This window comes from Podarcis liolepis (genome assembly GCF_965112155.1).
Source record: "Podarcis liolepis genome assembly, chromosome: 12".
Classification (NCBI taxonomy): Eukaryota; Metazoa; Chordata; class Lepidosauria; order Squamata; family Lacertidae; genus Podarcis; species Podarcis liolepis.
The window spans coordinates 19,307,872-19,331,254 of NC_139563.1; the positions used below are offsets into that span (position 1 = coordinate 19,307,872).

At 41.7% G+C, this 23,383-nt stretch overlaps 1 protein-coding gene across 9 annotated transcripts in view; it reads right to left on the reverse strand.

Moving 5' to 3' along the window:
- Window positions 1-23,383, reverse strand: part of CCDC7 (coiled-coil domain containing 7) — a 155,921-nt gene that overhangs the window by 97,143 nt on the left and 35,395 nt on the right. For all 9 annotated transcript variants that reach the window (XM_083466477.1, XM_083466469.1, XM_083466475.1 and 6 more), the window contains exons 18-24: window positions 23,181-23,248; window positions 11,314-11,644; window positions 10,081-10,138; window positions 9,160-9,285; window positions 6,283-6,354; window positions 4,597-4,704; window positions 3,710-3,823 (exon numbers count right to left, since the gene is read on the reverse strand). In XM_083466477.1, coding sequence (XP_083322603.1) covers window positions 3,710-3,823; window positions 4,597-4,704; window positions 6,283-6,354; window positions 9,160-9,285; window positions 10,081-10,138; window positions 11,314-11,644; window positions 23,181-23,248 — 877 coding nt within the window. The remainder of the gene's footprint in view (window positions 1-3,709; window positions 3,824-4,596; window positions 4,705-6,282; window positions 6,355-9,159; window positions 9,286-10,080; window positions 10,139-11,313; window positions 11,645-23,180; window positions 23,249-23,383) is intronic.

A 23,383-nucleotide genomic window follows, 5' to 3' on the forward strand; every position in this document is an offset into this window, starting at 1 on the left:
AACAGAGCTCTGTTCCAGTAACAAGAAGCCGAAAGCACCAGCCTGAAGATGACGAGTGAGACCTCGTCGAAACGTCGCCTAGACACCCCAACTCTTACACGGGAAGACACCCGAAGACACCAAAACCTGCATATATATATATATATATATACACATATATATATACATATATACATATATATATATACACAGTATATATACACAGTATATATACTTTGTAATTTGGCCACACGGGAAAGAAAAACTAGATAGCTTCCTCACACATCTCAACAGCCTACACCCCAAAATACAATTCACTATGGAAATAGAAGCCAACAACCAACTTCCCTTCCTTGACGTCCTAATCTACAAAAAACCTGATGGCTCCCTAGGACACACTATCTACCGGAAAAAAACACACACCAACCGCTACTTACATGCACAATCACACCACCACCCTGCACAAATAAACTCCGTAGCCAAGACTCTCATCTCCAGAACCAAACGCCTGGCTGACAAAGACCACTTGACAACTGAGTTACAGAATCTCTCAAATGTGTTAATCGCCAATGGATACCAGCAAAACAGGGTTACGAAGCTAATCCAAAAAGAAACACCCCCCAAAAACCAAGACACAGAAGAAAACAATGGCATGGCCCTCCTTCCTTATATCAAGGGCACTACAGATAAAATTAGCAAAATCCTCCATAAACACAATATCAAAACAGCCTTTTGCACCAACCAAAAAATAGCCAATATCCTCAGAAACCCCAAAGATAAAATCCAGTTGGAAAACCAAGGGGTCTATGAAATACCCTGCAAAGTCTGCCCAGCCACGTACATTGGACAAACAAACAGACGAATAAATGCACGTATCGCAGAACACAAGAATGCCGTCAAAAAAGAAGAAAAAACTTCCTCTCTTTTCCAACACATGAAAGAAACAGGACACGAAATTAATTTTGCAGATTCCAAATTGCTCTTTAACATGGAACATCACCACAAGAGAATAATCATGGAAGCCATCGAGATAGAGAAACACCCTCACAACATGAACAAGCGTGACGACACGTCCCGCCTGCCAGACATCTGGAAATTAGCCCTCCCCACAAAAACCGACACCAGAACCAGAGGCACACAGAACGCCATCACCAATCAACCACACCAGACCCAAACCCAGACCCTCTCCACAGATAAATTACAGACACCATCCAGTAGCCAAACCATAGTGGCACCTCCGGATGCTGCACCCCCCTGCAATCCCTACACAGATCTGGCTGGCACAGGGCACAAAACCACAGCTCGCCCCTATACACGAAGCCAAGCCAGAGCACAACTAAGTGCAGTACAGCCATCTTCCCAGAAAAACTCTTCACAAGCTCAAGAGGTCAAGACACGAAAGCTTTAGCAACTAATCCACACTTAATGACCCACCTAAGTGGTACTCAGAATATCACTCAAGAAATCACTCAAGATATCCCTCAAGTAATTAAGGAACAAAAGAAGAAAAGGCACACTAACCTGGGAACTTCCTCTCTGCCCAGAACGTTGGAGGCTATACACCACACCCCCTCAACAGTATTTATAGGAACTCAAACACTGAGATCCTGCTCTGTTCCAGTAACAAGAAGCCGAAAGCACCAGCCTGAAGATGACGAGTGAGACCTCGTCGAAACGTCGCCTAGACACCCCAACTCTTACACGGGAAGACACCCGAAGACACCAAAACCTGCATACACAGTATATATATACACAGAATATATATACACAGTATATATATATATATATATATATATATATATATATATATATATATATATGTCCAGTAGCACCTTAGAGACCAACTACCGGTAAGTTTGTTCTTGGTATAAGCTTTCGTGCATGCACACTTCTTCATATACACTGAAACAGAAGTCACCAAAGAAGTCACAGTGTTTGTTGTGGGGGAGGAAGGGAAAGGAGATTGTTAGCCGCTTTGAGACTCCTTAAGGGGAGTGAAAGGCGGCATATCAAGTCCAAACTCCTCCTCCTCCTCTTCTTCTTCTTCTTCTTCTTCTTCTTCTTCTTCTTCTCCGCATTTGCAGCATGTTAATCTTATCTAATTTCATCTTCACTAGTAGATAGCAACTGGGTCCAATTTTGTTACAGTTGCCTGATATAAAAAATCAAGGACCCTCTCCGGAGGTTGAGGGAGGATTTACCCTCTCCCGTAAAGGATGTCCACTTCAAACTCCAGGGAGGGTCTCTTGCCAGGCAGAGGCACAGTAGGGCTTTGCTGAGGCTAGTCAGGTGCTGCCCTCAAAATAAAGCCCTGGTTAAAGGTAAAGGTAAAGGGACCCCTAACCATTAGGTCCAGTTACGAACGACTCTGGGGTTGTGGTGCTCATCTCACTTTACTGGCTGAGGGAGCCGGCGTACAGCTTCCAGGACACGTGGCCAGCATGACAAAGCCGCTTCTGGCAAACCAGAGCAGTGCACGGAAACACCGTTTACCTTCCCGCCGGAGCAGTACCTATTTATCTACTTGCACTTTGAAGTGCTTTTGAACTGCTAGGTTGGCAGGAGCAGGGACTGAATGGGAGCTCACCCTGTCGCGGGGATTTGAACCACCAACCTTCTGATCGGCAAGCCCTAGGCTCAGTGGTTTAAGACCACAGCGCCACCCGTGCCCGTAAAGCCCTGGTTACCACCCACTATGTCTATTTTTTATAACTTAAGTAACACGTGGGGGGGGGGGACTGCATTATGCAAGGAAGGAAATTTAATGCTTTCCCACTAGAACAGTAAAAAGAAGATTCAACAATCAGATTAGCATAAAACAAAAATGGTAGCAGTTGCCAGGAAAAGCTGAATGCAAAAATTAAAAAATAGTAACAATAGTATTATCACTAACTGGAACTGGAACTGGCTGAAAATTAAGTCAATTGACATTGTAATATCTCAAGTTCTATGGGATCAAATTGTTCCCCCCCTTTTTCTAAGCTTTTCAAACATTTGATAGTCATTTATATCTTTTTAAAATATTTTTTTTGACAAAGTAATAAAAATAAATAAATAAATAAGAATAAAAATGTGCACCCCACTCCCGAGACCATTCCATTGTAACTATCCAACCTTTATATTTCACCCATATCTCAGTGATGTTTCTCAATAAGAGATTTTCAATAATCTGCCACCATTGCCTGTTTGGTTTGATAAAAAATATATTCACCAGCTTCTCCCTCATTTCCTGCGTATCATTCTCTAACCATTCTAATGCTCCTTGTTCTGTTATCCCATCTATGATTTATCTTAACTTGTTTGCTATAAAATATAATTTATGTTGAGGACACCCAGTCCACCCAGTGCACCCCAAAATAAGGAATAGGCCAGCCAAAATGCTCAACATTGTTTGCATTCCTTAATAAAGATTGGTCTGGCTGCAAATTTAAGCCATTTTATAGAAGACACTCTTTGGGAGGTGTGGTGTATGATCCTAGGTGGCATAAAGCTTTTTGCGAGCACACACCCTAGCTTTTTATTTATTTATATATTTAGGATCAATTATTAGTTTAAGTTCACATGCTTAACAGTGTCCTGCACCAAAACTGTTTCCCACATGCAGTTTTATGTCTTCAACAGGCTTTTCCAACTGGCTTAAAAGTTATTAATTAATATCAATAGTAATAATTTTCATTTAGGAGATTTTTGAATATGTTTTATAATCAAGGTAATAGGTTTTGATACTCACCAATGTCTTGTTGTCCTGGTCTAACAGCTTCTGCTGGTTGAAGAACCTTAAGATTAGTGTCCAGATTTGCAAGTAAGGCTCTTCTTTTCTCTGTCATCTCATTCATTTCTTCCTCTGTGGAAGAAATAAAGTTTTACAGCTTATTTAACCGCAGTAATGAGAATATTCATGCATGTTGCTGAGTGGTGAGAGACTCTAGAAGTGCCAGCAATATCCAGGGTTCCAATTCTTTGGAATGAAGCTATTGGAAACTGTGGTATCTAGGATATATGGTTTTATTTCCAATATATACAATCTGGGAATAAGATTGGACTAATAGCATTAACACTATAACAGATATTGCTTTCCCATTAGGCTTCTGAAGGGGGGACCCACAAAGGCATAGATTTGGTTCCAGCATACAAGTCAATCCGCTGTGCATTTCAAGCTCCCACCTTCAGATGAGGCAAAAATAAAGACTAGTTCTTGGCCTATTATTCTCCTACCCCTAGCATGACAACCAGCCAGATGAGTGGGGAGGAACCTTACCCTCTCCTGAAAGCACCACCAGTCATTTGTCTCTATAGCAATACATGTGTTCTTGACCAACTCTTTAGACATGTAAAAAAAGGTGCTTACAGGCCCAGCTAGGGCCACTAACTTAACAAAGAAACTGGGCAGCTCAGCAGTTCCTTCTACTGTAGATTACAATCTTATAGTTACAAGACCAAAGGCATGATTGGGACCCACAAGCATCATCTAACCCTCCAATCCTCTAACAATACTAAGCATTTTATGCATGCAAATCCTGGAGTCACCATTCTATCATTATATTCTTTGACACAACTGAGCCATTAGTCTGCCCTAAGCTAAACATTTATTTGCTGTATGTAGCTTGTAGAATCTACCTGATAAGCCATCTTCAGGAACATGTGCTTGCTGTAGAAGCTGGAGAGTTGATACTACATTTGACAGTAGCTGCCTTGTCTGTTCTGTTTGCTCTTCTTCTGGTTTACCTACATGTAGTAGAAGGCTTTGTGTAATATAGGAAAAATGTTCTCCCCACACTTCCAATTACTGTATTTTCCAATTACTTACCAAACCTGCCCAAACAACACGCAGAATGCAATTTATATATTCTGGTTTATCACATCCTTGGAGGAAGGGGAAATGCAACCACTGTAATTTTCAAAAATGGATTTAGCAAACATGACTGACATGTGGTATGTAGCCTAGGATGTCAGGTTGGTAAGACTTGTATTTTAGTATTGTTTGTATTTCTTAGTAGCCAAAGTACTGCATGTGGCATCCTATGTGAATTATCAGGTCTTTTCCAGTTCTCCACCTTTCCCTTTGCAGCTTATTCTCCCTACTGAAAAATTGCTTTTGAAGGTAAAATTACCCCCTGGAGTAGCATTCATTTTACACACAGTTATTTAAAAGAAAATGGAAAGAGAAAGAGAAAGCTGTTTATATATCAATGTATTCTTTGAAAGCCTTCCACACACAATTATAAGTATGGCCAGTTGCAAGTCTGGCCACAAGTGGGGGAACCAAGGAGTGCCTACTGTAGGTAGCCCACCCTCACGAAAGTACCATTTTCTCACATGATGATTGCAGGATCCAGGTCAGTTCATATGCGAAGAGACAGTCCTTAAGGTATTGTGCTCCTGAGCCATTTAAGGCTTTATAGGTCAAAACCTATACATCAAAGACTGCCTCTCCCCAATGAAGTGACCCAGACTCTGCAATCATCATCTGAGGCCCTTCTATGTGTGCCTCCTCCACAAGAGGTCCTGAGCACAGCAACTTGAGAATGAGCCTTTTCTGGAGTGACTCTCTGCTTGTGAAATGCTCTCCCCAGGGAGGTTCAGCTGGTGCATTTGTTATATAACTTTAGATGCCAGGTGAAAAGTTTTCTCAATCAACTGGCCTTTGACTAATTAATCTATGGCCTTTTAAACAGGGGGTGGGGGTTATTGTTTCTGTTTGATATTATTGTATATATTTTTGTGGTTTTTTCCTATTATAACCTGCTCTAGGATCTTTGGATGAAGAGCAGTATAGAAATTAATTTGTTGTTGTTAAATTCAAGGAATTTATAATTTCAATAAATAATAAATAATAAAATACTAATTGTTGTTATTAACTGTTTTTTTTTAATTTTTTGTTAAAAAGTGGATTTGTTGCACTGCTGTGACAGAGAGCTTTAATCTACTTAATTGTGCAAACCTAAACATCCAGTATACAATTACACCCCTCCCACAAAATAATGACAATCTTAAGGTGATTAAAATAAGTGTGAATCCAGCACAGTGATAACAAATAAAAATACAACCAGGCCTTTGGCTGATTAACATCTGATACCCTTTTAAATGTGTTGTAGGAGAGGGTATTATTGGTTAGTTTTTATTCTTATTTTTATTATGTGTTTTTTGTTCTTTATATTGTATTTTTATGCTGTGAACTGCCCTGAGATCTATAGATGAAGGGCAGTATACACATCTAATAAATAATATCAATAAATGATTTTTTTAAAAAAAAAAAACTGTCAATCAATCATTAGCTCCTTACATTACTGGGTTTCCACTTACCAAGTTGCTGGAGTCCATCTGGAGGTATCAGCTGATTTAGTAACTGAAGTTTTTGTTCATCTGATAATAATTCTATTTTGTTGGCAAAAGCAAGTTACAGAATAATTAGGAAATGTGACAGAATGAAGTACAACTTCTTTTGTGATCGGCTATTTATATAATTATAAAACAAGTCTTAGAAAACAGGCATTCTTAACCCTTCCTATACCAGTTGCTATAGTGACATCCATATCTGTTGCAAATAAGACAGAGACAGTTACAGAAGACTATACTATCTACAGTTTGTAGGGAGAAATATGTAAAAGCTTGCTTTATTTACATTATATTTGCACATTAGGGACGCGGGTGGCGCTGTGGGTAAAACCTCAGCGCCTAGGACTTGCCGATCGTATGGTCGGTGGTTCAAATCCCCACGGCGGGGTGAGCTCCCGTCATTCGGTCCCAGCTCCTGCCCACCTACCAGTTCGAAAGCACTCTTAAGTGCAAGTAGATAAATAGGTACCGCTTTATAGCGGGAAGGTAAAAGGCGTTTCCGTGTGCTGCGCTGGTGCAGGCTCGCCAGAGCAGCTTCGTCACGCTGGCCACATGACCCGGAAGGGTCTCCGGACAGCGCTGGCCCTTGGCTTCTTAAGCGAGATGGGTGCGCAACCCCAGAGTCGGTCACGACTGGCCCGTATGGGCAGGGGTACCTTTACCTTTACCTATTTGCACATTACTGAATCTTGCAACTTAATTTTTTCTAATGTAATCTCTCTTTACAATAATCGTATAGCTTGTGCAATACCCACATACATCCAGCTTTTGCAGACAGAACTCATATAACTTGCTTTTAAAGAGATCACACAGATGCATCCCATTTTTGTATCTCCTTAAATTATGATGAAATGGCACTTTAACTAAACATATGCCTTCGGTCAGCAAACTAACTAGCATACTGCATTATCACTGTGCTAATCCTTCCGTAGCTAGCCATAATCTCAGTTGGGTGAATAGGATGCCCTCCATTCACTGTAAAGCAGCCACCTTCACAGTAAGTACCGCATTTTCCGTCCCATAGGACGCTCCGTCCCATAGGACGCACCTAGTTTTTTGGGGGGGAATAAAGGGGGGGGAATTCCCTTTATTCCCCCCCCCCAAAGCAGGTCGGGGAAACAGAACCAGGTCGAGGAACAGCGGGATGGCGGCGCTGCGCCTCACTGCTGTCCCCTGAGCTTGTGGGGCTGGCCGATGTCTGCCCCGCGCAAGGGGCGCTCTGCATCAGGGCGCCCCCCCTGCAGGGCGGCAGGCTGCTATCCGCAGTGTGGGGAGCCCTGCAGGGAACTCCTGCAAGGCTCCCCACGCTGCGGATGTCTGCCTGGCGCAGGGGGCGCTCTGCTTCAGGGCGTCCCTCGCGCCGGGCGGCAGGCTGCTATCCGCAGCCTAGACATCCCTGCCGGACCTCCCGTAGGGCTGCCTAGGCTGCGGATGTGTTCCTGAAGCCTGGAGAGCGAGAGGGGTCGGTGCGCACCAACCCCTCTCGCTCTCCAAGCTTCAGCAAAAGCCTGCATTTGCCCCATAGGACACACCCAGATTTCCCCTTCATTTTTGGAGGGGAAAAAGTGCGTCCTACAGGGCGAAAAATACGGTAAATTCTTCTACAGTGGAGGAGGACTTGTTGGTCTGACTTGGCAACCTGGATCTACTTCCCACTGTGGTAACCATATTACAGAGTATTATAGTAATGGGCATCATAGACCTTAATCCATTGTACTGGATTCATTGTAATGCATCCAGAAATGCATCAGACAGTGCATCATTGTCACTAGTCCTAGCTCTTTGATGAACACCTGTTTGATTCCATGGTGCCTAGCATTGTGAAGACTACTACTCTTCAGGATGGTTATTCAGGGAAGTTGGCTCTACAGCGATGAGTGGGCTGGGGCCATTTGGCACTGGGCACTGGAAGGGATACCCTCCATTTTTGTGTGCCCTAGATGTAACGTTTTCTGAGAAATCCAGCAACAGTGTTGGCTGGGGCTGTCACCTTCCCATAGCATGGGGAACAAGCTCTTCCTGACCCCTGCTGCTGCCTAACACTGAGCAAAAGGAAAGACAGGATACACAAGAAAATGTACAGATATTAAGAAAGTGGAGGGGAACTTAAAAAAAACAACAACCAGAAGATAGAAACTGAATCCCTGATGTCTGGAGCTAGGCAAAACCAGAACTAGAAGGGGGGCCTTCCACACCACTAAACTGTGAACTTTGGCCTTGCCTACTAGAGTGGATGGGAATAATAACCCAGCTATGGATGTTGGCCTTTACTGTAGGAATACACAACTAATATTTTTTTAAAAAATACACCAAATGTTATCAAAATGGTCAGCTATATCAGGGCCACATTCTAATCCTAAGGCGCCCAATGTGGTGCATCCTCCTTTCAATCCACCAAAGACCCCTGTATTATTTTTTAAAAAAACTGAAGCTATATTATTTTCTTTATTGTTTGGTTAGGAGGGGGGCTCGGTTTTGTTTTGGGTTTTTTTGCAAGGCATTGCCTTTTATTTTGTCTGTGTTTTGTTTGCTTGGAGAACACCTGAGCATTGCCAATTTTCCTTCTGTGAAATTTGTATGTTGAGATGCCTACAACAGTTTCTTACATTTCCAAATGCACTTCTGGGCCCTCCAGAACTTGGAACCACAGGTCTAATTTCAGGGTTCCATGTGCAGATGAAAGAATGTAATGTACCTGATGCCTTCCGACTCCCACTTAATCCTTTAGATATAGCCTAATAAAGTTGCAGACCTCCAGCGATGTCTACAAGCCTGAATCTACAGCCTGAATCTGTACAAGCACATACTGTACCCTTAAATTCTCAGGAATCTGAATGTACTTACCCATGCCTTTGCTAGGCTCTAGCAAAAGTTTGGCTAAAGTTTCTGCTTCAGGAACTCCTTCCAGCTCTGCCAAATTGTTTGCAAGCTGATCCATTTTTTTATTAATCAAATTCTTAGTTCCACCCTCTATAAAGTAAAACAAAGGGGTTTTGTTGTTGTGTATATAGGGGCAAGGAGAAATATTGGCAATATTATATCTCTACAGGGCAGTAACAGTTACAGTTTCTAATAAAACAGTGTTATCCATGCATTCAGAAACATAAGGGATGGTATTCAACATAGCTTGCCTGGCAGTATTATCTCCACTTATCACACACTATTCTGGGGGTTCTCCTAACCTCCAGAGCAGATTTGAAGAGGGTGCAAATGAAGGACAGGAGAAGTTCCATTGTCCTGCAGAATCTCATTTAAAAGGGTTTTATATATATATATATGTGTGTGTGTGTGTGTGTGTGTGTGTGCGCGCGCGCACATTATTTTATCCCACTCTTCAGCTAAAAAGATTCCCTGAGTGTTTTATATAGGAGCTGCAGTATAAGTAGTCTGTAAATGTACACATGATCTACAAGACATGACTGCAGAGGAAGGAAGAGGACAGGAAAATAAATTTGGGCACCACTTGTATAAAGTTAAAAAACACTAAGATCCTGTTTACACTGGAACTAGCACAGTAGAATTTATCTCTGAGTAAATATGCCTAGGTTTGAGCTGTAGCACAGCTATGTACCATCCTGGGATATATACTATGATGGGTGGTATAAAATGCCCTATATAAATTAAACTTTATAAAAACTAATTTAGGAATGTCTGTACCAAAATATTTTTTTCTACACAAATTCTCCTGTTCTCCAAAAATTCTCGATATAATGTTATTGCATGCCTTAACCATTATTATTTTTAATTACAGAAGAGAAGAATTACCTTCAAGTCCTGAAGAATCCATGTACGTTTGTGGGATTTCTTTTTGAAAAGTGGAAGCCTATGGAAAACAATGGGGGAAAATAGAAAGGAGAAAACATCCCATTTTACTACTTTCTTGGAATGCCTCTGAGATATGTTAATTTTATGAGAAGAAGGGATTGTTGTTACATCTATTACAGAGAGCACTCTCAGTTTGGGTAGGGTTGCCATGCGTCCAGAAAAACCTGTACTCTTTCTGGAGGCCAACATGCCCATCCGGGCAGATTTTTACATTTAAAAGAAAATGTTCAAATTTTTTGGGGGGGGGAGGTTAGCTCTGGCTTGGGTGGCTTGGGTGCAGGCTGCTCTGCACGTCATGGCCACTGCCAGCCTGAGCTGGGAAAGGTGTGTGGGCGCCCCCACATGCCTCTTTCCCCAGCTTGGGCTGGCAGTGGCTTGGGCTGTCCTCTTTTTTGCTCTTCAATGTATGGCAAACCTAAGTTTGGGTGTAACCAGTAGGTGAGTGTCGGGGTGAGTTTTGGAGATTGGGCCCCCTCCAGTGACTTCTATGGAAGAATTTGACATCCCCTTTTTGCCAATGTCATTTCAACAGGTTACCAGGTCACATGAGCAAGTTGAGAGGAATTTGCAATAGCTGTAAGTCTTTGTTTGCATGTCCCACAACTTTTGGGGGACTTACACCAACATAACTTACATCAACTGAGTCCTGGCTGAGCTGGAGTGAGGAACCTAACTCCAGCATAGTCCCAGCAGACCCAGATCCAAACTCTCTAATCCTGGAGAATCTTGGGTTTGGACTGGACTGTTAGTGTCTCATTGCTAATTTACTCAACACTCACCAATTCATGTGCACTTTTCATTATGTGTTTTAATGTCTGGTGATATGAACGTTTTTCTATAATTTCTAATCAGTCATCGGTATTTCACAGATTTAAGATCTTACCGTTGTTTCAATTATCAAATAATAAACATGAATGTATTAACATTCCATTAGTACACAGGCATTCTGAAATGATAACATGTAATATTCTCAGAACTATAATTAAATGTATTGTTTATATTCTAATATTTTATGTACATAACAACAGTATCTGCTGCTCATATATAGTTATTTTTACCAATATATGAATATAGCCAACTATATTAATTTATTGCAGTAAATAATAATACTACACCACGTCCTCTTTGACATCAAGTATTCTTCTCATTTGCTGTAGTAGCAGCTGTTTGTACCTGTTCTGGACTGATAGCTGCTGATATCCTTTTAGTATCTCTCATAATTGTCTTAGGTTGAGCTGCATCTTCCATTTCGATTTCTGAAAGAAGCGATGAAGCTTCCTGCTCACTGGTGGGCAAACGTCTTGTCTCTTCTGGGACATTAAGTTCAGGAGAGGTGGTTTTTCTTTTTTTTAAGTCAGGTGGAAGCACTTCCTCAGGAGACTTATCTAAGGTTCCTGACACAGTTTCTTCCACAACTTTTGTTAAAGCAGGCAACTGCTTTTCTTCAATTGGAGGTGATGGTGAGGGTTCTGAAACAGGACTGCCATGTGTTTTTTTCTCCGCACTTTAAGATTTAAAACATAGGGATTGTCAGCTAAGAAAGCTTAAAAACAGCTGTTACTTATTCCCCTCTGCCGCCACCCAAATAAAGTTAAATGGAACCAGTAAACTTGTATGTCTTTATTTGTCAACTACAGGCCTGGTCCACATATCATGCTAAAACAAACCTTGCCTTTGAGTGAATGTGCAGTGTCCTAGAAAAGAGTTTGCTGCCATTCTTCTCCTCCACAGTCCTTTTTTGCTGGCATGCCAAGCTAAGCCAAGATTTCGCTTAACCAGTGATCCAAACAAAGGCTCATGGTTCAGCTCTGTCCAGACCAACCATTAGTTGTAACCAACAACAAACCTTGGTTACATCTGGTGGTTAGTCTGGAGAGAAAGAGCTTAACTACAAGCTCAGGTATGAATGACAGGCCAAGCCAAACCTTACTTCAGCTCAGTGCAGTGTGGTAGCAAAAAAGACCAGGGTGTAGCAAAGTGGCTGCCAATTCCTTTCTTGCAGCCTACACATTTTCACATTCATGCTAAGCCAAGACTTGGCTTATTGCAGTGTAAGAACAAGGGCACAGAGTTGTATATTGTGAAAGAATAATAATAATAATAATAATAAATTTTTATTTATATCCCGCCCTCCCCAGCCGAAGCCGGGCTCAGGGCGGCTAACAACACTAAAATAGTGCAACATTATAAAACATCATAAGAATTAATTAAAATCAAAATTGATGGCAACCATAAACTAAAGTATTGTAAAGATTGCCAAAGGAGGGAGTCAGGCTGTGCCCTAACCAAAGGCCTGGTGGAACAGCTCTGTCTTGCAGGCCCTGCGGAAAGATGTCAAGTCCTGCAGGGCCCTTGTCTCTTGTGACAGAGCGTTCCACCAGGTTGGAGCCGCAGCCGAAAAAGCCCTGGCTCTAGTTGAGGCCAGCCTAACCTCTCTGTGGCCTGGGACCTTCAAGATGTTTTTATTTGAGGACCGTAAGTTCCTCTGTGGGGCATACCAGGAGAGGCGGTCCCGTAGATACGAGGGTCCTAGGCCGTGTAGGGCTTTGAAGGTTAAAACCAACACCTTAAACCTGATCCTGTACTCCACCGGGAGCCAGTGCAGCTGGTATAGCACCGGATGAATGTGATCCCGCAGCGAAGACCCCGTAAGGAGTCTCGCTGCGGCATTCTGCACCCGCTGGAGTTTCTGGGTCAGTCTCAAGGGCAGCCCCACGTAGAGCGAGTTACAATAATCCAGTCTGGAGGTGACCGTCGCGTGGATCACAGTGGCTAGGTCAGGGCGAGAGAGGTAAGGAGCCAACTGCTTAGCTTGGCGGAGATGAAAAAATGCCGCCTTTGTTATAGCTGCAATCTGCGCCTCCATGGAGAGGGAGGTATCGAAGATTACACCCAAACTCTTAACGGACGGTGCTGGCACTAATTGCACCCCCGCAAGAGATGGGAGTTGCCCCCTCAATCCCATATCGTCCCGTCCCAGCCACAGGACCTCTGTCTTCGAAGGATTTAGCTTCAACCGGCTCCCACGTAACCATCCAGCCACAGCTTCCAAGCATCTGATCAGTGTGTCTGGGGCCGAGTCAGGATGGCCATCCATCAACAGATAGAGTTGGGTGTCATCAGCATACTGATGGCAGCCCAGCCCAAAACTCCGGACAAGCTGGGCGAGGGGGCGCATAAAGATGTTAAAAAGCATCGGGGAGAGAATCGCACCCTGAGGCACTCCACACACCAAGGAGTGGCGGGATGACAGTTCCCCCCCAAGCACCACCCTCTGTCCCCGACCAGAGAGAAACGAGCACAGCCATTGAAGGACTGTGCCCTGGATCCCCACGTCGGCGAGGCGGTGGTCCAAAAGTTCGTGATCAAACCATGTCGAAAGCTGCTGACAGATCTAGAAGAATCAGCAGCCCCGACCCGCCTCGATCCAGCTGTCTATGAAGATCATCTGTTAGGGCGACCAGAGCCGTCTCGGTCCCATGACCAGCGCGGAAGCCGGACTGGAATGGGTCCAGAGCCGATGTTTCATCCAGAAACCTACCAAGCTGTTCAGCAACCGCTCTCTCAATCACCTTACCCAGGAATGGAAGATTCGAAACTGGGCGGTAATTGGATAGATCTAAGGGATCTAATGATGTTTTCTTTAAGAGCGGACGCACCACTGCCTCCTTGAGTTCCCCTGGGAATGTCCCGGTGCCAAGGGACAAATTGATGATATCCCCCAGGGGGGCCCGCACCTCGTCTGGACACGCTCTAATCAGCCAAGACGGGCACGGGTCGAGAGGACAAGTGGTGGGCTTTCCAGCTCGGAGGAGTCTGTCCACATCGGCTGGGGATATCCGGTCAAAGTGGTCCAATACTGGACCCGAGGACAGTCGAGGGGCCTATTGTCCAGTGGTAATTGCCAGAATCCAGCTTTGGATTCTCTTCAATAAGCTGAAGAGCTAACAATGTTCTTAGTTTTAACAGACGTATAATAAATAAATGTGCAGGCACCTCCCCACTCACAAAATATATATAATTGGTGGTCATTTCTTTCATTTAATGAAAGTGATTCAGTTCACAACAACAGTATTTATTCCAGTGATGTTTGTCTCTCCACTCAGCTCTCTCAGCTATGTCACAGAGAATGTTACGGTGAAACTGTGGTGCAATACAAATTGGATACTTGAACTCAGGTAAATGTGATCTTTGAGCAAAATTGTTTATTATCTTTTAAACTGGCGTGGTTATTTAAAAATGAGGCTTACAATGGGGCAACAATCCCACACAGAGATGTCTGTGAGTTGGAGATTATATCCTAAAATGAAGCCGGTATCATTCTATTTGTGATACCATAGGAAAGCACAGAGTCAGTTCTAGGACCATAAATGTGGCATGCTCTGGACTAAACTAAAAGACTGGATCTAGTAAGCAAGACAAAAGGTCCGCACATTGATACAAAATAGCTTGATTTCTTTGAGAGTATATACAAGGTAGACACAGGGTATAAAATGTAAGTAATAAAGCCAAATAAAGCAGTGGAATCCCTTGCAAAGTTCCTTAACAGATATTTAGGCAAAAATTCAAATGGCTGGAGTTTTGAAAAATAATAGAAAAAGTAGAAAATCCCTCAAAAGCAGTTCATTATTTATGTACTAATAGAGAAGGAAGATGTGTCACTTGGATTATGTCTGGAGCCAAATCAGCTTTAAAAGTACATTAGATGGGAACATTTCTCCCTCCTAATTAGACAGCACATTTTTAAAAAATGTAGCAGGAGCAAAATACTGCCCCACTCTAAATGCCAAAGCTGGATTCTGGCAATTACCACTGGACAATAGGAACTCATGTTTATATGCATCTAATACACATTTTGGGTACTACCGTTTCTCCAGTTTGCCATTTCATATCAACTCTACCTCTCATTGACTGAGTTTATTTAGATGCCACCTTGTCACAGTGAGCTATGCCCAAAGCAGTTTACAACAAATATTCAAAAGTCAGAATACAGAGCATTCGGGTTCCAGGTACAGTGGTGCCCCGCAAGACGAATGCCTCGGAAGACGAAAAACTCGCTAGACGAAAGGGTTTACCATTTTTGCGTTGCTTCGCTAGATGAATTTCCCTACGGGCTTGCTTCGCAAGACGAAAACGTCTTGTGCTTTTTTTAAAAAGCCGCTTGAAGAGGTGCAGTTGTGACGGACCGTGCTTCGCAAGACAAAAAACATCGCAAGACGAAAAGACTCGCGGAACGAATTATTTTCGTCTTGCGAGGCACCACTGTACTGGTCTTGCTACACTTCAAGCAGCCTTAGGAACTTGGATTAAATAGGATCCTCTGTGGGTTTGCTACTGTGTGAGAAAGAAATTCTGGAGGGGTGGAGGGAGGGGCAGGAAGCTGAGAAAGAGAAACAGTTGGACTAGATGACTCTTGAGGTCCCTTCCAACTCTACAATTCTATGATTCTATGACTCCTTCAGAACTTTTAATGAGTTTAAATAGCTAAAGATGAGTCATTTTACAGACTATACATGATCTACATATAGGAAAGTAAGGAGTATGTGAGCATTTTTCGTGCCTGAGGCATTTCCCTGACAAGCTCTGCATTAGGATTGTAATGGAAGGGAACTTTCTACTTTAGACTCACAAAAAGCATTTCTTCACTATACATGGAACCTAAAATGACTACAAAATTATCATTTCCTAAAATGAGTAATCAAATAAAAATAAAATTGAAAGGAATCTTGTTAAAGCGTAAAGGTAAAGGGACCCCTGACCATTAGGTCCAGTTGTGGACAACTCTGGGGTTGTGGCGCTCATCTCGCTTTATTGGCCGAGGGAGCTGGCGTACAGTTTCCGGGTCATGGGGCCAGCATGACTAAGCCGCTTCTGGAGAACCAGAGCAGCGCATGGAAATGCCGTTTACCTTCCCACGAGAGTGGTACCTATTTATCTACTTGCACTTTGATGTGCTTTCGAACTGCTAGGTTGGCAGGAGCTGGGACCAAGCAATGGGAGCTCACCCTGTCGCAAGGATTCAAACCGCTGATCTTCTGATCAGCAAGCCCAAGGCTCTGTGGTTTAACCCACAACGCCACCCGCATCCCTGTTAAAGCTTATTTGGGAGTAAATTTACACGTCAAAACTCATTGAAAGGGTTTGCTCAGAACCAAGAAGAGGGGTGGGTGACAAAAAGCCTCAAAGAGAGAGAGAAAAGCATTTTAAAAGGAAACCAGAGGGTCTTGGCTGATCTTATGGAAATGCAGTCTTTTAATGATCCTGTGGCCAAATAAATCCAATTCAAAACCTGAACTCAAATAAACAATTGCTGCACAATTTGCTTTTACTGGAAGGGATGCTCATCTTCCCTTTGGTCATACAGTCATAATACTTCTTAGGATTCCTTTGCATTCAAATAATATATTGTCTACTTTTTTGACCTTTATGAATAAATTTGTTGAGGTGTTTGCTTGTATGTGTATGTACGCAAACACGCATCCAGGGATGGGGTGCCAAACTGGATCTTTGACCCGGGTCCAGGGTCAATAACCCCTCTTGTTGGTTCCATGACTTTTCTAGGACACAGTCATTTATGGTATCTAGAAATTCTACCTTTTTGTTATGAATGAAACACATATGTAGCCAGTCTATGTGAGGGTAGTTGAAGTCCCCCATAACTACAACATTTACTCTTTACAATGCTTCCTTGATTTGATTCCTCATCTCAATATCTCCCTGAGCATTTGGATGAGGGGAACAAAAGCACATTCCTAGCACTGAATTCTTCATGTGCCCAGTTCCACTACACACAAAATTCTGTGCAGGAGTCTGCCCCTTTGGGGATTTTTATCTTGCTGGACTCAATGCTCTTTGACATACAGAGATACACCACCTTCAGTATGTGTTTCCCTCTCTCCTATAGAGTTTATATCCAGAAAAAAAATATGTCCCATTTGTTCTCTCCATTCCACCAGGTTTCTGTTATGTCCACTATATCAATGCCATCCTTTAAGATCAAGTAGTCCAGTTCACCAGTCTTGGATCTGAGGCCTAGACTAAGTACTACTGTAACTTGTGATTGCCAGAGCAGAAGTTGCCCAATACTGTAAAACATCTGAGAGAATTCACCAAAAGTGGATGGATGGGTAGAGGATGGCTGCTGACTCTACAAAAAAATAATAATATTACTCACATTGTCTATTATGCCCAAAACTTCATCTCTCATTACCACTATCTGCCTTAATTTCCCCAGGCTCACCTCCCACAAAAGTTAGTTCAGGCACTGAGATCTGCCTATATCTTCTGTCATGAAGACAAGATGACACAAATTCATTCAATTGTTCACAATCTACTTATCCTCCTTTTGCACACCTATAACTCCCTGGTCATCCAAAGGCTCAAACGCCTACCTAGATGGTTTCCTGCTACCAATATATTTAAAGAACTTATTGTTGGTCTTAATGTTTTGAGCAAAGTGTTCCTCAAATTCATTTTTAGCATCCCTTACTCTCGCTTACAAACTTGTCAAAGTTTGTGTTCCTTTTTGTTGTCTTCATTTGGACAACACTTCCACTTTTGGAAAGAATCCTTCTTGTCTACAATAGCTTCTTTGACTCTCCTCAATATTCATGCTGGCATCTTATTGGCCCTCGTGGTACCTTGACTGATCTGCAGTGTCATTGCAGTGATTTGACCCTCTTGACTTTTCCTCTCAGCTTCCTTTTTACAAATCTTATCTGGGGGAAGTTTCCTCCTTTGAAATCAGCCTGACCATGTTGGATTTTCTTGACTGTATAGGTATCTTTAATTTAATAGCATTATAGTCACTGCTCCCAATTGGCTCAATGACACTTACATCTCACAGCAGGTCCTGGGCGCCACTCAAGATCAGACCCATGGTTACCTTGGAATTCATTTTCTGTTACCCTTTTGCAGTGCTTTTTTTCTAAAAAATGTTTAGGGGTACTCTCATTTTCCTACTCATATTGAAATACTGCCCCTCAATGAGGCAAAACTTAGATTCATAAAATGTTTAGGGGCATGCGTCCCCCTGTGTCCACCCAGAAAAAAGCACTACCTTTTGTCTTCACAATCATGCTAAATGCTTTACATCTGACTTTTGTTATTCTGTATTGGAGTTACATAAGCCATTTGGGGCACTTAAATTTGAGGAATGTGGCCAATACGTATGAATGAACTAACAGACAAAGACTAAAGGACAGGTGGCTAAGGTGGACATCAAAACTTTTCTATTGGTGTTTTTCCTTGAAGTTTAATAAGATTACAGAACATATTGAAGCTCAAACCGTCTTATTTATTCAGCAGCAAGACCCAGCATCCTTGTTTTGGTTTTATTTCACTCCTCGTGGAATTGGGGGAAGGATTCTTCAAAGATTTTCATGAATTCTTTTAAGACCTAAAGAGCAACCCGGGATTAATTTTAATAAAAAATTCTGTCAGTGCTCTTTAACAGTTACGTATTTATAATTCCTTAAAATTGTGTTAAAACTGACAGTAGATTTGGATAAGCACTGTTTGCAAACCCTCCACCTTCCAAAAAGAATCCTATGCGTAATAATACTGATAACTCAGGATAACAGGCCTGCACCTGATGAGATGAGCTGTAGTCCTCAATAGTTTATACCATGATAAATTAAAGGGTGGATTTTTACTTCCACAAACCGGCATGGCCACCTCTCTGGAAATTGTAACATTGTATATGTGCCATACATTAATCTTAATATTCATGGTAGCAGCACAGGTTTACCTCATATGCGTAAGGAAAATTAACCCTGTAAATATGATAACTGAATATTTGACTCCGTCCTTTATCTCACTGTTTCGTAGTTCAGATTGACTTCATCCTTTTTTACCTTTGTAAGTAGTAAGCTGAACATCAGGGGCTGGGAACCTTAGGCCCAGGGGCTAAATGCAGCCCTCCAAGCCTTTCTACCTGATCTTCAGGACTTTCCTGAGATCATGCCTCCTTCTAGGCCACACTTCTCAGTGGCCTTACTCCATGCTCTCCTCAACTGCTTTTGACTGGCTGAAATGTGTCCTTGAACTGTGATAGCTGTGATAACTATTTATTGTACATGTTTATAAGTTGCTTTTCCATTAATACTTTCCAAAGCAATAGATAATCGAAAGGGGGGGGGGAGTTAATACTACTTTTTTTTTAATGGTGGCCACATTAAAACACACATACAGAAACAACAGTCACAAGTAGGAGACTGAAATCAGAAAGAAATCACATAATAAAATCACAATAAAATCAATTGCTGAAAACAAAGCAGCAAGGACACTACTAAAACTCAGTTAAAAGCTTGATAAATATAATGGAAACAACTTTGTACTGAAACAATGATAATCAAAGTACTTCCCAACTCTTCAGGATGGTATTCCTGAAACAGAATAGCATCACTTTAAAAATTCTCTCTCTCTGGAGAGAGGTCTCTGAATACCTAATCTTAAATGCTGGACAGGTTTATACCTTGGGCCTGAGCTATAAACCTGTTAACTAACTGCAACAGAAATGATCAACACCACTTCTCAGAACCATTGAAACATCTACCAACAGTAACTAAGAACATAGTAAGAGCCTGCATAACCAGGCCAATGGCCCATCTAGTTCAGCATACTGGTCTCATAATGGCCAACTTGATGCCTCTGGGAAGCCTGCAGCAGGAGCCGAGTGCAAAAGCATTCTCCTCTCATTTAGTTTCCAGCAGCTAGTATTCAGAAGGATGCTGCCTCCAACCACAGAGGTATAACATAGCAATTGTGGCTGGCACCCAATAACAATCTTATCTTTCATTGATTTATCTAATTTTCTTTTAAAGCAATGCAAGTTGGTGGACATCACTACCTCCAGTAGATGCAAATTCCACAGTTATGCACTGTGTGAAAGTATTTCCTTTGCCTGTCCTGAATCCTCCAAAATTGAGCTTCCATCTTAACAGCAATGAACTTCAGCTTATTTCCCCTGATCTAACCCTGGGCTCATATGCAACTGAGAATGAGAGCTGGTTATGGGTAACATACTGACAGCATCACAATTCAAATCTTCAGACTACCTGCCTCAGTAATTTCATATAGGTGTTAAACAGCATGGCAGAAAAATAGCACCCCAATGAGTATCATAAGTACGATTATGCCATCTCCCTGAGCTCCCAAGGCATTCATTCCATGGGTGCAAGGGAGGAGAGCTGGTGCCTCCTTACTTCCAAATAGAAGGCTTCACCTGTTATCTATGTTAGTGTATTCCCATATTTGGAAGTGCACAAAGTACACAAATCAGAAAAAATCAGGAAAACTGCTTGAGGGTTTTTAAACAATCAAGCAGCGTATAAATTTTATAAAATAAATTTATGATAATTAACAGTTACAAGCAAAGTTCAGGGCAAAGACCAAGAATCAGCAGGCTGCTAGCAAAATATATGAAGAGATATTTTGGTTTTTGCCATATATATTAGCTGTCATAGAATTTGCCTTTTAAGGTAATGACATGAAATAGACACAAAAGCAGTCCAGGAAGGAATACAACACGCTTCGGAGCACACAGCTACAATGATGTGCAATAACTGTGTCATGCTTTCTATATGATGAAGTTAAAGTAAAAGAATAGTAGTTCTCAGGGCAGGTGCACTGCCAGAAAAAAATGCTTCAGAAAAAATGTTAGTAATCTGTACTGGAGGCTGTAATATTGGAATAAATCTTTACTACAGAGAGATTTCATTTATATTGCTCACCAGTATAGCTGTCATAAATATAGCTGAATCAGAGTTAGTGAACCACTAAACTTGGGAGGTGTGAAAGGGGAACATAGGAAGCTGCCTTATACTGAGTCAGGCCATTGATCCATCCACCTCAGTATGGTCTACACTGACTGGAAAGACTGGCTCTTCAGGATTTCAAGCAAGGGACATCCCAAACTCCAGCTGAAGATGGGATTGAACTTGGAACCTTCTGCATGTAAAACATCTGCTCTACCACTCTGGATTCCATATACATGTGTATTTTAGGCCAATAAGAAACTCAAGTGACCAAGTGATCCAGTCTTAGCGAAGGTTCATTCTGAGTACATGCAGAATGGTTTGAGAAGGAAGGATAGGATTCATTACAAAAACCTGTTTAAAATTTATGTGAAAACCGTCAAGGAAGGAGATTCTATAACTTTATAAGCAGATATTTAAAATATTATTATCATTAGCAAATATTTCAAATGACTAAGGTTTTAAATGACAATTTTAGGTTATATTTTAATGATCAAGATTTAATATATATTTTTAACTGCCGCTATATCTGGATTGTCTCTGTTATACCCAATTGCAATTCAATGTATTCCTGTTGTGTTTTATGATTTTCCTGATATTTCATGCTTAACCTACATATATACACATACTACCCTCCAATATAAAGTTCCTTTGATTTCTGTCATATTCTTCAAAACAAGAATGGGATCATAGATGAACAGCAGAAGCAGGGCCAGCCTACTCTTGAGGCGGACTGCAGCAACAGCCTTAGGAGGAAGGAATCCCACCCACCCCTGCCCAAAAATCAAGAGAAGCTGCAGCTTCTGACAAGATCTTGTGCAGCTCTCATGAGATCTTGCTGCCATCGCTGCTGCTTCTCACTTATTCCATGGCAGTGGAGTGCCCTGCCTGCTGCCCGCCCCCCACTGCTGCTAGTGGAGAAGTAAGGAGAAGCAACCGTGGCTCTTATGTTCCCCCAAGATCTCACAGACTCCTCACAAGATCTCACTGGAACACAGAAGCTGCAACTGCACAACCCCAGTAAGTGAAGCTTCAGCTGGGTGACAGCACCTTCCTCTTTCACCTCGGGCAGCAAAATAGGATGGGCTGCCCATGACCAGAAAACCTTGCTGTGAGCTAAAGTCTGTTCTTCTCAATAGAAGTTTTTCTATTAATTTAAAGGTCTTTCAAATCACTTTGTGAATGATAGCATAGCTATGTGAGAGTAGCTCCTTTACATACTTGCCAACTAATATATCACTTCATGCTTCTTGAGCCCACAAAAGCTCATACCATAATACATTTGGTGCCACAAGATTATTCAATTATTCAATGAAAGGTTAGTTTTATAGATTCCTATATTAAAAATATTTAGTAAAATATGCAAAATATTTAATAGGATCTTAGAACTATAGAGTTGGAAGGGACCTTGAAAGTCATCTGGTTCAATCCCCTGAAATGCAGGAATCCTGCCCACAGCTGTCCCTGGTAGGGCTCAAACCACCAACCTTCTGGTTAACTGCCAGACACACTGAACCACTGTGCCACAGGAAAACCAATATATGTGTGTATTAGGGGGGGATGTGCACACAAATGCATATGCTAGTGAAAATAACCCACAAATTTGTGAATGAGAAATGCACATTAAATTGCTGGTGAATTTTCATGAGGGTCTTTAATTAATTAATTAATAATTAATAATCTGAAGTGGAAATGTTGAACTAACTAAACTTAAGATTGGAAAAGTGAGAAACCAAGAGAAACTGAAACTGACAGATTCATCTATCCCTAATGCCTATATCTTAGCCATCAAGAGTATCTAAAATTTCAGTAGCAGCTAAAAAGTGTAATTGTGCACCGTAACAGCAAAGCAAAACAAAATAGTATGTATGCACCACAACCTCACATCCCTTGATGTATTACATTTTCTTAGCATGGGACAAAAAGCACGTTAGAAAGCAGCAAGTATTAATTTTTAAAAATATGACTGGGGAGGGGAATCACATTTTTATTTTACAGTGGCTTGTAGTCAAAGTCACTGTTTATAACTGTTTTTGTAATGCTACTCTGAAAAGACAGAAATCAAAGCTTCCCAATCATGCAATCCCACTACTTTTTTGTAACAGTCATATGTTAAGCATACTCATGAATGTGTGTTAACAAATGGCCCTATGTAAAGATCGTTGTATCCTTTTTGTGAACTGCTTTGAGGTTTGTTTGTTTTTACAGCCAAACAGTATATAAAGTTCCAGCACTACACTGCATTATCTTACCAATAAGATATAAACTTTCAAGTATGCCTACCCTTTTGTTGTTTGACGTCGTTTTCTTATTTCTGCAGGATCTTTGGATTTTGCACTTTTGGAATCAGCCTATGGAGACAAAATTATGTAAGACTATACAGAACTGTAGAACAAATTGAATGGAAATTATAGCCCTATTCAGCATCTAATACATGAGTGAGGAGTGTGTCAAGTAGCCAGACCCCTACACTATGCCCGCCAAGT